Source organism: Doryrhamphus excisus, linkage group LG5 (assembly GCF_037039965.1).
Source record: "Doryrhamphus excisus strain RoL-2023G ecotype Guam linkage group LG5, RoL_Dexc_Guam_v1.1, whole genome shotgun sequence".
Lineage (NCBI taxonomy): Eukaryota > Metazoa > Chordata > Actinopteri > Syngnathiformes > Syngnathidae > Doryrhamphus > Doryrhamphus excisus.
Window position 1 is genome coordinate 19,513,536 of NC_136361.1, and position 17,177 is coordinate 19,530,712.

General features: G+C 39.4%; 1 protein-coding gene across 7 annotated transcripts in view; it reads right to left on the bottom strand.

Moving 5' to 3' along the window:
* Window positions 1-17,177, bottom strand: part of vps13b (vacuolar protein sorting 13 homolog B) — a 266,755-nt gene that overhangs the window by 148,075 nt on the left and 101,503 nt on the right. For all 7 annotated transcript variants that reach the window (XR_013627420.1, XR_009119933.2, XR_009119934.2 and 4 more), the window contains 2 exons: window positions 3,857-4,091; window positions 2,586-2,803 (listed from right to left, as the gene is read on the bottom strand). Coding sequence is in view for 4 of the 7 variants with exons in the window: in XM_058053559.2 (XP_057909542.2) it covers window positions 2,586-2,803; window positions 3,857-4,091 (453 nt within the window). In the remaining 3 variants the exon portion in view is untranslated. The remainder of the gene's footprint in view (window positions 1-2,585; window positions 2,804-3,856; window positions 4,092-17,177) is intronic.

Sequence of the window (17,177 nt, forward strand, 5' to 3'; positions counted from 1 at the left end):
TAATTAATGTAACTCCGTATTCACACCAGACACGTATAACGTATGTCACGTCTGCGTAGCGTTTTATGTGCGTAGATTGCAAAAGCTCAATTCACAGTAAAGTTGCTTTTTGTAGTATGACTGTTGCTTTTCATGGATATTTTTGAAGGTTAAATTGTATTTTGTGTAATTTAGAGAGCAATATTAGCGATATCTGTTGGGATATTTTTGCCCATTAGGATTTTTTTTAATCACTAATTATGATGGTTGCCATCCTTGAGTTATGACAACTCATAATAATAAAGTTTTGAGAGTAGTAGTTACATTTAAAAAAACTTAAACTATATTAGGAAAGCAGGAAGTGAACAAATGTCACAGTTACTGATTGTAAAAGTACCAGATGGAGGGGTAGGATTTAATAAGCTTTGCTTCTTCCTACTCCTTTTGGACATGTGGAACTGTGAACTGATTATGTGATGCATTCAATTGTAATCTGATGCATGTTCAAATGAAATAAAACCATTACCATTGCGGTCCAGCAACTACTGTCTGGCTCCAGGCAGGTGTGGCCACTCAAAGATGAGCCCACAGACAAATGCTTACATGAGCTCACAATACAGATGCCACATTTCATGAGTACGGAAAAGCTGAACACTTGGAGGGCCGCGTTCTCCAAAGACCTGTCATCTGCGGATCAAGAGGAGTGCTAGGCTGCGGTAGTACAACCTGGAAACTGAACAGAGGCTCTCGCAGTCATTCATAAAAACACACATGAAAGATGTGAGAGAGCACACGGTGCAGATGGTTAGTGCGCCTTTCTCTTTTTCCAAGCGCAATTTATCTCGATACATAACCAGTTGGACATTTTGGAGAGTGTGTGTGGTAGCGTAACATACACATGTAGAGATACACATGTGTTTTATTTGAGTACAGTGTTATATCTGAGATCAGGGCGCAAGCTTATCAGGGTTTGATTACCTGATGGAACCTATCCTGGTTAAAGATGCTTTTGGTAATGGTTTTATTTCATTTGAACATGCATCAGATTACAATTGAATGCATCACATAATCAGTTCACAGTTCCACATGTGGGCAGCACGGCGGTCGAGTGGTTCAATGCCCACCCTCGGCCATCTCTGTGAGGAGTTTGCATGTTCTCCCCGTGCATCCGGTTTCCTCCCACATTCCAAAAACATGCTAGGTTAATTGGCGACTCCAAATTGTCCATAGGTATGAATGTGAGTGTGAATGGTTGTTTGTCCATATGTGCCCTGTGATTGGCTGGCGACCAGTCCAGGGTGTACCCCGCCTCTCGCCTGAAGACAGCTGGGATAGACTCCAGCACCCCACGCAACCCTCGGGAATGAATGAGTTGAATGTCCAAGACACCACACCGTCCCCTCTGCCTTGATTGTGTGTGCCGAAATATCGGCGCCTATATTGGAGAGCAACCTGTTGACTATTTAGCTTGTTAGCTTTCCTCGTCACTAGTAAACATTGGTAATCAAAGAGACGGACAGCGTTACTGGACCTGGAACTAATTGTGTTACACTTGGGAGTGCTTCCAGCTTCCCAGCAAGCTTTGCGGCATTTGCTTTAAAAAAAAAAAGTTGCTAAAATGACATGTTTAACATAGTTATTTATTATTGTCCACTATTAGTAGTTGTCCTGTGTATGCGTTATTTACCTGTTAAGTTGCCATGTGTAGCGGTATTTCTTTTGTGACGCATATATGCAAACTTTTTGCACTGACACTGAAAGCAGCAATACAAATGGCAGCACTAATGTGAACAAAGACTAAGAAGTTCCTTTGTTCTCGAAGGGGGGGGGTTACTTTGGCAGCACTTCTTAAAGCGCTGCGGCATGGCTTGACTCATCATTATGAGGGGAGAAAAGAATGTAAAAGAGGAAAAGAGACTACAAAAGAAGAGAATTTTCACCGCATGTCATTACTAAATGCTAGTAATGACTCAGCATATTATCACAATAACCTATCAGCAGTGTCAAATACATAGTTGGTCTATTTGAAAGAAATTAAAAAAAAAAAAAAAAAAAAAAGATAATTTCCCAGAGCCACTCTTCAAATATCTGGGAAGGTTTTCACCTACTAACGGGACTGCAGACTTTCATTTGTTTCTGGTACCAATTTTCCTCATGATCACCCAGGCACGGTCTGAGAAGTTAAATTGTGTGACCATTCCAAAAGGGCTGCCCCAATAAAGTGTTTACAGAGAACCTAATTTAATGCAGCTAATTCAATTGAGAAAAAAACTAAACATGTGCAATGGTACATTTAGATGCTGCTATAGCCCTGAAACAACATAGAAACAAGGCGGTAGAATAAAGTACACTATTTTAAGACTATATTCAACAATGTGGATGAGTCAAACAAACCAAAACATTTTGGTTCAAGACAAATGAGGCAACACGTTTTTGTTTTCACTGTCATGTCATGGCCAATCACAAGGTAACGGCAGTTTATTTCAAATCAAATAAAAGATATTATGGAAACGGACTGTTTCTTTGAGCATTCAGGTAAAACGATATGATCCTTCAAAATAAATCACCGAACGCCAATGAGTAATTTGGGGCGAATGTCAACTGACCTGAGGGTTTGAGCACTTGACTCGGACTGGCTGCAGATCAACGTGGAGACAAACAACGAAGGAGTGCCTTCCTTCGGAACAGTTTGGTGGCTTATTGGATGTGACTGCCAGGGTGGAGGTGCACCCCATCGGTTCCAGGAGGCTGAGGCTACGCTGCTGACCCAGCAGGGTGTACACACTGAAGTGACTCAGGGTTATTGTCCACGGGAAAGCGTCACCTGGTGGGGGAATATATCAAAGAAAACAAGGTCATAAACAAAACATAAATAAACAGATGCAAACATGATACATTTTAAGTAAATATATGTAGATATTATAATATCAGAAACCTATAAATCTTGTAAAAGGGCTGCAGAACTCATTCTTTTTTTTTTTTCTTTAACATACCAATCCGGTATTGCCATTCAAGAAAAAAATTAAATATCTTCTAACCTCAGACTAAATGTAGAAGAGATCTTGACACTAATGTATGATACTCAGTACTAAATAAGTTTAAAACCTGATCATTTATGGTAGGAACATTGTTGAAACCAATTCTAGCAGTAACATCACCAAGACTGATGTCTGTATTCGTATGACCAAAGTACATGTCTGATGTAATTGAAGATTTCTATTTTTGTTATTCTGAAGAAAAAAAAAAAAACACGTCCTGTCAGACGTTATGTCAACCTTGCCAGGTGTGCACGACACATGTGCAGGCATCGATCTCTCAAAGTCGCTCGACTTAAGTTTGTTTATCTTTTGTCATGCCAAATGAGCGGCATTCGGTCAAAGGTTAGCCAAGTGATGAAAAGGTCGTAAAAGACGGTACACTCCCAATCTTTGATCCTACTTCATTATCAACACCAAGAATTTTAATTGTTAATAAAAACAAAAGTTTTGTACTGCATCTCGTATTCAACCAAAAATTGTATTTAAGTTATGGTAATGGGAATGTTTTTGTTTATTTTGAACATGCATACAGGTTACGCTAGAATTACAAATGTTCATAATTGTAATTTCAGGACTAAAGAGTTTCTATATTTGTGTTTTTGTGACATTGATATATTGATTATCCTGACCTTTAACCTTACAACCTTAACTAACCTGTTTTTGTAGCACTATTAGCGAGTCAAGTGTAATATTATAGTATATTTCCTCATATCGCCACACAGAAAATTAGATACGGTAATAACCCGAGTACATCATACAGCTAAACAATAACTAAAATACCTTCTAAAGTATCTTCTTGTGCTGCAATGAGTGTCAAAGAAAGCATTTCAGAAACCTACCTTCTTCTAAGATGGGCTTGGATACCACAAATGGGAGTTCTTGCAAAGGTTCCATGTACTTGTGCCCAGCACTGACAACACTGATCTGGGGCAGGCAGACCACAAGGGTTCCTGGCATCGATGCTTGGTTGTGGTACCAGCTTCTCACAGTACCAGGGATGTCACCAAAGATGATAGTGCTTGGCGACGGAAGACTGTCATTGGGCAGGAACACACAACATGATTGCAGCTCCAACTGGAGAGAAAAAACAGACAACATGAATTATGATTAAAAAAAACAGGAATTGCCCATATACAGTAATCTTTTGGCGTCTCCCCTTGGGGGACACCACAGTGAGTCACTCATAAGATTTGCTTGGCTTTGATTTTACATCGGCTGCCATGCCTGACGTAACCTTCCCATTTACGCCCGTCACATTTCCTCAGCATCAGCACAAATCAAGCAGAACCGCGTAGAATGAAACAAATTCAAAGTCCACAACACGTTCGGGAGAAAATTACCATTTCATAAGATTGCTGTTTGAATATTTAAGATTACGTTTACAAACCATCTCAAATCATTGTTGCACTCAGGTAAGAACTAAATTTGAAACACTTATATGCTAGGACTACGTTAAAAAGCCATAGCATTTCAGTATGTGGAATCAAACTATGGAATGGATTGAGTAAGACCCCCAAACAATGCACAACGATGAGCCAATTCAAGAAACAATACAAGCAGTTGATGTTTGCTAAATACAAGGATGAAGAGTCTTGAACCAGCCATGATGTGCTATATATATCACTATATTGACACTTACTATGGTACCCATTATGTCATTGGATGGTCATATCACCTCGTACTTCGGTACGTGACAAAAAATAAAAATAAAAATAAAAATAAAAATAAAAATAAAAATAAAAATAAAAATAAAAATAAAAATAAAAACAAAAACAAAAACAAAAATAAAAATAAAAATAAAAATAAAAATAAAAATAAAAATTAAAAAAACATTTCAGGAAAGCAGGAAGTGAACAAATGTAACAGTTACTGATTGTAAAAGTACCAGATGGAGGGGTAGGATTTAATAAGCTTTGCTTCTTCCTACTCCTTTTGGACATGTGGAACTGTGAACTGATTATGTGATGCATTCAATTGTAATCTGATGCATGTTCAAATGAAATAAAACCATTACCACATTCCATTCAGTGTGCCACGGGAGCTGACTGTGCACTGACTGCTCCTCTCCGCAGAACAATACGTGCCATCACTTAGTCTCCAAATACCAGAAAAATCTCCCAACAACGACCAAAAGCCTATTTATTATTTTAAAATTGAGAGGAGGGGGCAATCTGTGGTCAAGAGAAACATGCACTTTTCAGAACAAACCTGAAACCCAAACCAATTTGGTCAAGCTCAATGCTGAGGGCTTCGTGTTGACATATACATTTCTCTCCACGACCAGGCATTGATTCTGAATGGAAAGTATGTGTAGAGATGTTGTGTGCGGAGAAGATAAAATCCTGGAGGGTTTGGATGGGAGGAGGGAAAAGAAAGAGGTTTGGAAGAGCTGTGGGGAATCCACTGTTTGTGTTCAAAGTAATTATGTGGTCGCATACGCAGTGAATACACATAGTTGCATACACATAAGAATAACGAATAATGTTTGTACTCGGCCGGGTGAACAACATATCAGTATGGGCTCCGTGTCTCAACGTAAGGTGTAAAGCTTCAGTTGAGACTGTGCAGGGTTCATGTATGGTATTCCCCACAATTATGTTAAACAGCTCCGTAACAAGCCAATAAACACAGCAATGGAAGTCATTAGGCTGTATGACCGCTTAGAATGAGCTGACGGACGTGTCAGGCTTGGGTATGTTTGCTGAGAGAGAAAGCATGAGCAACGTCAAGACAGGAAACTAACAAGGATGCCAGCATGACTGATGGATTGTTCCATCAGATGCTAGGGAGGTGAGGACTATTGCCGCCACATACAACTAGACTCAAGGGTCACCCGTAAAGCCCTGTGAACTAATTCATATTTTATCCATAATAAAATAGTGGAAAATGTATAATTCATTGAGGGCAAACCCATGGAAAGGCAGCTTTTCCAAGTGCTTCTGAGGGAATAGTCTAAAATTAGAAATGGGCACAAAAAATAGCTGAAATCCAAGAGCGTAATTGCACTGTGGAATATCTGTTACACAACTTTGACTTCTGTCAAGTTCAGGATTAAATGGAAATAAAACAGCAAAAAAACACATAGATGGAAGCTATGTTCCCAACCTCACCCACGATCATGACCATGAGTCTTGAGTAGCGACCAAAAGGACAAGGTTGCAAGTACAAGAGGCGGAAATGAGTTTTCTCTACTTCGAGATAAGGTGAGAAGGACTGTCATCCGGGAGAATCTCAGAGTAGAACCACTGCTCCTCCGCATTGAGAGGAGCCACATGATCTGGTCAGGATGACTCCTGGGTGCCTCCCTAGGAAGGCGTTCTCAGGAAGACCCAGGACAAAAAGAGACTATGTCTCTCAACTCCATAATGACTTGGAGAGACTATGTCTCTCAGCTTGCTTGAGAGCCTTGGGATCTGCAGAGAGGAACTGTGCGAAGTAGCCACAGAAAGCAAAGTCTGGGCTTCCCAGCTTAGGGTGCAACCCCCTCGGACAAGTGGAAAACGATGGATGGATCAATAATACGACACATTATTCACATTATTGATCGTATGACAAACCTTGTAGTCATTAGACCGTCAAAATCTGTTGCTAACTAAACATCTCTCATGTTCATAACACAAAACAGGTAATATCAAAATGTAAACAATGTGTAGCCAGGACAGGACGTAAATAACTCCGCCCGTACTTCATTATGCAAAGAGTTTGCCAATCGGTCCAGCTATCTTATGAAGCAAAGCAAGAACCAGAAAAAAAAAAAAACAGTAAAAAAGGTGCATAAAACAACACCAAAAAGATTCCTTTGAAATGATCGCCAGAAACCAAATAAACTCTTGACATCTGAGTGACAGCCTGTAGGCTTTTTCAGAGGTGACTATTGCTTATCCTGTGGCTTCGGTCCTGATCCCATCATCTTAGGCCTCTGAAAGGACTTTCTTAAACTTTAATCTAGAACAGGGGTGGGCAAACTTTTTGACTCGCGGGCCACATTGATATGACAAAATTTAAGGGGGGGGGGGCGGACTATATATTTTACACGTAACAGTCCACCTGGTATTATTGTATCTGTAAAATTGTCATGCAATCTGCTGCTATTATTATTTATTATTTTATATTTATATTTAAATATTTTAAAAATAATAAAATATAATAATTACAATAAAATTAAAATAATATTTATTATATTATTATTATGTAAAATATGCAAATATAACAATAATATTATATATAATTAATATAATAATTATCATTAATATAATAATTATATTTAATAATAATAATAATTATTATGTGCTTGTGTCCCTTTTTTCAGGAGCACTTTGTAAACAACAGACCATGTCAAAAAGAAATTGATAAAACCATCAAAAGGTTGGCTCAGGCCATGATGCCAGGTTGTATGTTGAGTTTAAATGAAATACTTTGGAAAGATTGGGCGGGCCGTATTCAAACACTTGGCGGGCCGGATGTGGCCCCCGGGCCGTAGTTTGCCCACCCCTGATCTAGAATCACTCTGGCACGAACTCAAACTGAATACTGGATCAGAACCCCAGTATCTGCTGTCAGTAATCAATAAATAAATACTACTTTCTTGAAATGTAAAGTGAACTGCAAATAAAATGATTCTTATGTATTACTGGAAATTAAACGATGTTTTGAACCAATTGGAGGTTATGCTGACTAATTGGTAATTTGCCTGCTTTGTCCCTTTGGTATCCACCACTTACAGCCTGGCATCACATCACAAAGATTTCAACATTTTGTCTTTTTTTGTGTCAAGTTCTGCTCACTTTTATTCCTAATCACTTGTTGGCTTCATCAGACAGTGTTACAATCCAAGCCACATGTGTGGACTGTTTCAAATCCGCCACCACCACCACCACCACCTCCTCCTAAATGTCCCTCACTTCCTTCTTTCCTGAGCAGCAGCAGGGGTGTATCATCTGACTTGCTATCATTTGTCCCTTGAGTCTCTGTGAGGATTGTTATCTGTTTCCAGCAGAGCCGCCTCCCCCAGAAAGGAAGCTAATGCATAAACATAGCTATATTTAATGGCTGTGACCATGTGAAGATGGAACACATACTGTAGGTAAAGCAGAGGACTGTGTGTCTTCTGTAATAAGCAGTTTAAAGTAAGACATGCAACATTCCAAGTACAGTTTATCCAGCATCTGCAGGTTTTGCTTATTTTTCATGGTAATGGTAATGGTTTTATTTCATTTGAACATGCACCAGATTACAATTGAATGCATCACATAATCAGTTCACAGTTCCACATGTCCAAAAGGAGTAGGAAGAAGCAAAGCTTATTAAATCCTACCCCTCCATTTGGTACTTTTACAATCAGTAACTGTTACATTTGTTCACTTCCTGCTTTCCTAATATAGTTTTTTTTTAATCACGTACCAAAGTACAAGGTGATATGACCATACATCATAACTCCGCACTTGCCGATGTATGGTACTTACCACATTCTAAATTTGGATGAGTGTAAAATTAATTGTCGGGGCGGTGATATGACGTTCATGCACAAAAAAAAATATTTCACTATTCTTATTCTACTTATTGTTATTTTTGCACATTAAGTAAACTTCCGGGCTGCACGGTGGTTGAGTGGTTAGCTCGCAGACCTCACACCTAGGAGACCTGAGTTCAATCCCACCCTCGCCCATCTCTGTGTGGCGTTTGCATGTTCTCCCTGTGCATGCGTGGGTTTTCGGTTTCCTCCCACATTCCAAATTGCTAGGTTAATTGGCGACTCCAAATTGTCCGTAGGTATGAATGTGAGTGTGAATGGTTGTTTGTCTATATGTGCCCTTAAACTGTATTATAGAAAGCAGGAAGTGAACAAATGTAACAGTTACTGATTGTAAAAGTACCAGATGGAGGGGTAGGATTTAATAAGCTTTGCTTCTTCCTACTCCTTTTGGACATGTGGAACTGTGAACTGATTATGTGATGCATTCAATTGTAATCTGATGCATGTTCAAATGAAATAAAACCATTACTATTACCCTGTGATTGGCTGGCGACCAGTCCAGGGTGTACCCCGCCTCTCGCCCGAAGACAGCTGGGATAGGCTCCAGCACCCCACGCGACCCTCGTGAGGATAAGCGGTAGAAAATGAATGAATGAATGAAAGTAACTTTCCCAATATATTAATAACTTTGACCTTAAATAGCTCCTTTCAACGGGACCCAATGTCGCTTAAACTATTAAAAAAAATTCAACAATGTCAAAAATGAAGGATACATATTTAAAAAAAAATTGAAATAAATATTTAAATCAAAATAAATATTCTGACATTTTTCTCAAATTAATTCCCTACACATTTCTCTCTCTCACGCACACAATAAGCAATTCACAAGACACAGGATGTCACCCAGCGACGGAGAAAAAGAGGAAATTAGAAACACCACTTCTAGCATCCCCGGTGAAAACATTTGCAACTCAAGAGGAGAAATATCTCACTGGAGGGATCGGCAGCAAATGGAAAACACATCCCTTTGTTTTTGAAAACCTGATACCTCTCCAAATGTTATCTTCCTGTCCCTGCACCAGACGGGACCAAAGTTGCTGGTCAGATGAACAGAGGGTCTATAGAGCATCCCCTCCAAATATCTCTCTGGGCACCCCCGCCCACTGTTAACCTTTTGCTCCCTCTTCTTCCACATATCCTGCATTTACAGCTCAATTCAAAAACCCATTTGGAACAGCGGTTGCGATAGTGTAAATAGTGTCTTGTGGAAACGGAGATGATTAATGTGTGTGAGACACTACAGATGTGCGTTTCGATGTGTACATGTATACACTTTCCTTTGTTGCCCGCCTCGCTGAACTGCTAGGCTTCCAAATGTCTGTGAGAAAGTCATTTTAAGCATGATGCCCACAGACAGCAGATAGCCTCGCTCGTACCCGCATGCCATCACAAGCAATAAACTTGCGGCCTGGCACGGGAGCACATTGAGGCAACCAGCCATCCCTGAAGCCCCCGCATTCCTCTCTTCTAACACTGCTTACAGAAGCTGACAAGCACTGGAGGTCTCCTTGGCTGAAGTGGAAATCTGCAAAAATAAACGCTTTAGGTGACATGAAGGCTTTGTTTGTTTCTGCTGGCCCAGATGTTTGTGTTAGCGCAGTGGGTTAATTGCAACTTTGATCGCTGCGTTTACCAATCCGACAGTGGCCTTATGAGTGTGGTTGGCCTGGCCTGTAATGACGGCTCCCACCCCTCTGAGCTCAAACAATCAACCCTCAGCTATTTTGGCATACTGAGCCAGTACAGATGGGCTCAAAGAGGTGGCCCAGGCCAAATTTGACTGGAGATTGTCCTTAGAAAGAATCATTATGAGATGTTGGCGTGCTCGCTTTCTTTTGAACAATCTGGTCGGTTACTACATGGTAACGGAAATGGCTTAGTATATTTCAAATATATCCTTAATAAAAATGACAAAAAGAAACATATGGTTACACTTGGCGGCACGGCGGTCGAGTGGTTAGCGCGCAGACCTCACAGCTAGGAGACCAGGGTTCAATTCCACCCTCGGCCATCTCTGTGTGGAGTTTGCATGTTCTCCCCGTGCATGCGTGGGTTTTCTCCGGGTACTCCGGTTTCCTCCCACATTCCAAAAACATGCTAGGTTAATAGGTATGAATGTGAGTGTGAATGGTTGTTTGTCTATATGTGCCCTGTGATTGGCTGGCCACCAGTCCAGGGTGTACCCCGCCTCTCGCCCGAAGACTGCTGGGATAGGCTCCAGCACCCCTGCGACCCTCGTGAGGAAAAAGCGGTAGAAAATGAATGAATGAATGAATGAATGAATGGTTACACTTGCATAATTCAAAGTGTCTGAAAAGGAGTAGAACCAAAAACAGCTTATTTAATAATAACAATCAAGGGGTAGGATTAAACGCTCTGCTACTCTATAAACCTGCTCAAATATGACGAAATGTACCGGTGTAAACATCTGAGGTACTTCAATGTAACTAAGTATGTTTGCAATAAACTAAACTATTACTAATCCTTCCCCTTCTCGATATCTCGGCAAATTTTGGTTCACTTCCTTTGCCAATTCCTTTGTCATATAATCCTGTAGATGCTTCTTTTGGTTCGACTTCTCCTTCCGTTGCTCTGAAATATTTTTGTTGATGTCAGTTTCCATTTGTTTTTGTCCTTTGTGTGTGTCCTGGAAGTACCGTGATGGTAGATTATTTATCTTGAGAGGCCTTCACTTTCTGCTGATCACTTTGACCGGCTTTGTCGTCACTAAGGCTACTGACAGTCATTCAAAAGTTGTTTATTTCAACCTTCTAATAACCTTCAACCTTCAACCCTTCTAATAGTGGTCAAAATCTACAATGGGGGTGTCCAGATTCAATATTGATATTGGACATCAGTCAGCAAAAAAATGGATCGTATCAGCCTGCATCTAAAATCTCCAAAACAAGCATTCCAGTCCACACCACGTGATCACAACAACAACATGGCAGCGTCCCCGGTAATGTCTGAAAAATACGTCACAGTCGAGTCCAAACCTGCAATGGTAGCACAGGACCAGCCAAGTTCAACATGACCTACCCCGTCGTTCATTTGAAGCAGCACCACAAAATTCGGAAAACCCTCCCAACCAAAATAATCAACACCGTGTGACACATCTGCAAAACGTGACAAATTGAGTTTTTCTCCCATCTGCTGTTGACTATTGGTGTCTGTTTGGTAACATCACATGATCAAGCCTTTTCTAACATCACACGCTGCAAAATAAGTCATAAAAGTATGTTTGATTCATGCTGATATTGTATTGGAAAGATATCGGTATTGGCCGATACTCAAGGCTGCAATATCCGTATCAAAACAGAAGTCAAAAAGTCGTCATATTCGTACTCTACGATTAAGAAAACAGTGAGGAACTCATGCTTCTATTCTCTTCAACAGGAAATGACACACAAGGTGCGACGTGCTCAACAGTATTAAATGGACTGAATGAGGTTGCGCTGCACACCGTTGATTTATGGAGTGCGATCAAACACAGCAAGCCAAGCTGAACCCTCAGGTGAGCTGATCAGCCCTGTGTTTGGCAAGGCTTCTTCTAGCGCCGTCCAAAGTCCAACGGTGGACGCATGCCCGAAAACTTCAGATTAACCTCCAAGCAAACCATTCCAAACCAGATTCCTGCACCATTTCAGTCACTCTGTCATGTTACAAGCATGCGTGTCAATGCCGTGTATGATCATTTTTTTCCTTTTTAATAGGTCATATGTGTGCATATCAATAATGGCTACAAGTTATCAGTGTTTTAACACAGCAAATGATATAAATGGTAAAAACTACGGCAGTGTACCTATTATAATAACTTGATTAAATACATTCTTCATACATTTATTTATGGTAATGGTAATGGTTTTATTTCATTTGAACATGCATCAGATTACAATTGAACGCATCACATAATCAGTTCACAGTTCCACATGTCCAAAAGGAGTACGAAGAAGCAAAGCTTATTAAATCCTACCCCTCCATCTGGTACTTTTACAATCAGTAACTGTTACATTTGTTCACTTCCTGCTTTCAAGTTTTTTTTCAAATGTAACTACTACTCTCAAAACTTTATTATTATGAGTTGTGTTAACTCAAGGATGGCAAACATCATAATTAGTGATAAAAAAAAACGTAATGGGCAAAAATATCTCAACAGATTTTGCTAATATCGCTTTCTAAATTACACAAAATACAATTTAACCTTCAAAAATATCCATGAAAAGCAACAGTCATACTACAAAAAGCAACTTTACTGTGAATTGACCTTTGTCGATCTACGCGCATAAAACGCTACGCAGACGTGACATACGTTATATGAGTCTGGTGTGAATACGGAGTTACATTAATAATAATAATAATAATAATAATACATTTTATTTGTATAGCGCTTTTCAAAATACTCAAAGACGCTTTACAGAAAAAATTGAGTTGAATAAAAGCAAGTAAATAGAGTAAAAGATATATTAAAATACAACATTACATTTTTAATTCAATGCAAATGAGGATTCATCTTTTTTTTTCTCTCACTAAATCGCTACAACTCTGTTCTCTTATTTTGCTAATTGGTTCTCATCTCTCCATCTCTTTATGGAAATATTTGGAAAGGTTCGGTTTCAGGAAGGAGACACAGCATCCGTCTATTACTATTAACCCTACAACCTGTTTACATTTAGTTCATAGTCATTGAATAAAAATATTTTTGTAAATTACACATTTAAAAGATGTGTATATGTTTTTTTAGGGTCACATTTACACACATATATATTGTCTTTTAATGGTGACTACAATGTTGTACAGCAACATGCATTGTTTAATGATATAAATTAATTCAAACACACATGATGCTTAATTGCATAAATCCCAAACAGAAGCATCACAACGTGCAACAACGACGGTCACCAAGTTTGGACTACCAAATTCTTCAAAGTGGTACAAAGTCGTAGCTGTGTTTACATTTCTTTTTTTTTTTTTTTGACAGACTAGGAGGATGAGGTGTTGAATGGAGGGATGATAAGATGGAGGGAGGGACAGAAGATGAAGTAATGTGCCTGTAGAAAATACTCCAGCTGGGGGTCAGAGCCTGTTCATGGAAACCATCTGGCCAGCATCATCTGAGCCACACCAAACATACAGTGCATATGATCCTCCCCCATCTCGCCCTTACTTTCTTCCTTAAGAGTTCCCGTGTTCCTACTTTCTTGTATCCAACCTCAGTCTCATTTCCATCACTTTACCTTTGATGCCCTGCAGATTTTTTTTTTCTCAGTATTTTGTCCTTCAAAAAAAAAAAATCCTACTCAATAATACGTAGCAGCTGCAGGGAGCAGTGTTACTTTATTTTTCCATGGCAACTGTCTTTTTGTTTCAGTAGATCCCACTTCAGTTTTGGTAGCAACGTTTTCCTTGCCAGCGCAGAAAATATTCACTATTGAAGGAATTATCGCAAAATTCTTGAAATACAGTGTGTATAAAAAAAAGTAGCCAAGAAAGTTATATTTGAATATTTTCATGTAATGTATTTATTTGTATACGAATGTTGAATGAGCATTTGTTTGTACTCTTAGAGCAGGGGTCTCAAACTCAATTTACTTGGCTCGGGTCTGGGTGAGACTGGGCCGCATCAGGTTTTCCCAAAAAAACAAAAAAAAACAAAAGCATTTATTAAAAACAAAATTTTTTTAAAAACTTCGCTTTGGTTCCAATTTTCTACAATAAAAGCTCTGATAAAACATTCTACTGTTCTCAAATATCTTAATTTTGATTTTTCTACACAAAATAAGATGAAAAATAAATAAATGAAGAATAAAGAAAATCAATCAATCAGTAATAAATAAATACATATAATAATAATAATAAAACGGCCGGTAGACAAATTTGTTTTTTCAGATTAAAATTAACAAAGCATTATTAGAGCCCTGTAGACATGACAAAACACGAGTCACATTTATACTTTTTTTATTTACAACATATTGCGCAACTGCAGGGTCTTGAGACACATGCTAACTCGCAAACTAGAGAGCTAGCGACCTAAACGGTAGCCTTCAAGTTATTTCCTTTAAACTTAAATAGCCAAAAACTTACCACTTCCACACGGATAGGGAGGATAACTATTAACAGTTATTTAACCTTTAACATGAACATTAATCAAACGTAATAATTTTTTCTGGGTACATGATACCATACAGCATCCATATCAAACTTGAGCGGGCCGCACTGACATTAAACTTTCATATCAAGGCGGGGGCCTCAAACTAGTGTCCGCGTGTTTGAGACCCCTGTCTTAGAGGAATACCATGTTTTCGTCTTTAAGGAAATGGGCGGTTGGCACGTGATTGGCGGGCCCAAAACGGTGCTCCACCACAACGGAGAACTGTAACTGATCGACAGAAATGCCCTGAGGTCACCTGACTTGACACCGATTTTTTTTTTCTGAGGCCTTTCATTGAAACAAAGGATTAATCTGGTTATTGCATCATGAATAAATTAACTAATTAAATTACTGTATGTAAAAGTGGTCATCCTCCACGGCCACATATACAAGCCAGTAAGTACATAACCGTTACTACAGTACAACCATTTGCATAGTATATCAACTGTGTGTCGCCATGGCTACTGTTGTGAATCCATAAGAAAGAGAATACATACTGATGTCATACAAACGTCAGTTTTAAATGGTTTCAGAAATCCCCAAATCCTAAAATAATAGTCATACACCCTTAAAAAAAAAAAAAAACACGTATATCTTCTATAAAAGATGGAAGAACCTCATTCCAACAGGCACATGTGCAGGAGAAGTGTGATCCATTAGGTATTCTGTTTATATGGGACAAAAATAAATGGAGTGGTTTAAGTTTTGAGATATCCAAGGCCTCGGGTACCAGCTGTCGGGTTGTCGGTTTGGTTCATTTCTACCCTCATGTCAATGGGACAGACTGTTTCCTAATTACTGCTGTAGTACTTGGTGTGGTCCCCGGTTGCACAGCCAAAGGGGACAGAGGAAAGTGGAGGCAATGACGGGCTCGGCAAACTATTAGAAGGTTGAGTTAACTTTTGAGGAACTACTGTAAACAGCTTAATGGCCTGACATGAGACTTGGGTTCTCTGTGTGTTTTTTTTTTTTAACCCCCCCCCCCCATATTCACATACGTCATGTTTTCTTTTATGTTTCACTGACATCAGCTTGTGTGGTCCCAGCAATGAGAATTTAATAGAATTAAGAATAGAATTAAGCCGGGTTGTAGGATTTGCATCACCGGTTGTTTATATGCACCTTACAGTAACTTCTATTTAAAGTGTTCAATTACATTGTTTCCCGGTTGATGAGGCATTATTAGTCCAAAAATATGCATATTGAAGTTCAAATAGAAACATAGAAATAAAAAAAAAAGCCATTTTAGTTAATTACCTCAAAAATTGCTTGATGCCAGTGTTTCCCAGATGTTAGTGGGAATGTTTCTCCAAGTGAAGAACATGGCTTCTTCCACTGCCTGGAACCGAAGCCCATTTTTGTAAGCTTCCCTGTGCCATCCCCAAATGTTCTCAATTTAATTTGGATCAGGGGAACATGGAGGATGTTCCAGGAGAGGTCCAAGAATGAGGTTATTCCTCTGGAAGAATTCCTTTGTCAGACGGGCATTGTAAGCTGCTGTGCTGTTCTGCTGTTCTGCCCAGTCATTACCATATACATTAGCCATTTGCCGTTTGACACCCCTGCACAACATTGAAGCACCCCAAATCATGATGGCGCAACCTCAACTGTGCTATGTGGAAACCCGTCAGGACCGTCAAGGTTAATTATTTTCTCATCCAAGAGTAAAAGTTTCTTCCACCCTTCATTGTCCCATAGTTTGTGGTCTCATTCAAATTCCCAGTGGGCAATTTTGTGGCGGTGAAGGAGACGAGTCCTTTGAAGACGTTTTTGTTCTGAAAACGCTTCTCTTTCAAATGATTGAACTGTACTCTGCACCAGCAACAACCTTCGCTTGGGCCGAGTCCCGTTTCTTGACGGACAGCCAATTGGATCCTCCATCTCAGGGCCGGTGACATTATTTTGGGTGTCCCACTCGACTTCTTTGTTCCACAACATGCAGTATCTAATAATGAGTTTAAAATGACTGTCTTACTGCGTCCAACCTCAGCTGCAATGGTGCGTTGCGAGGGGCCTTGCTTACGTAGCTCAAGTTTTGATCAGCTGATGACCTTTCATTTTAACGATTACTTAAAATATTTTTTTGTCTTACTCACAATTCCTTTTTCATTTTGTAGCTCTACTTAGAAACTCCTGAAGATCTAACATTTTTTCAACTGATCTTAAAATTGTAACCATGATCGTGGAAGAAGAAAGATTGTGGAAGAACTAAATTTGAAACACTTATATGCTAGGACTACGTTAAAAAGCCATAGCATTTCAGTATGTGGAATCAAACTATGGAATGGATTGAGTAAGACCCTCAAACAATGCACAACGATGAGCCAATTCAAGAAACAATACAAGCAGTTGATGTTTGCTAAATACAAGGATGAAGAGTCTTGAACCAGTCATGATGTGCTATACATATCACTATATTGACACTTACTATGGTACCCATTATGGCATTGGATGGTCATATCACCTCGTACTTCGGTAC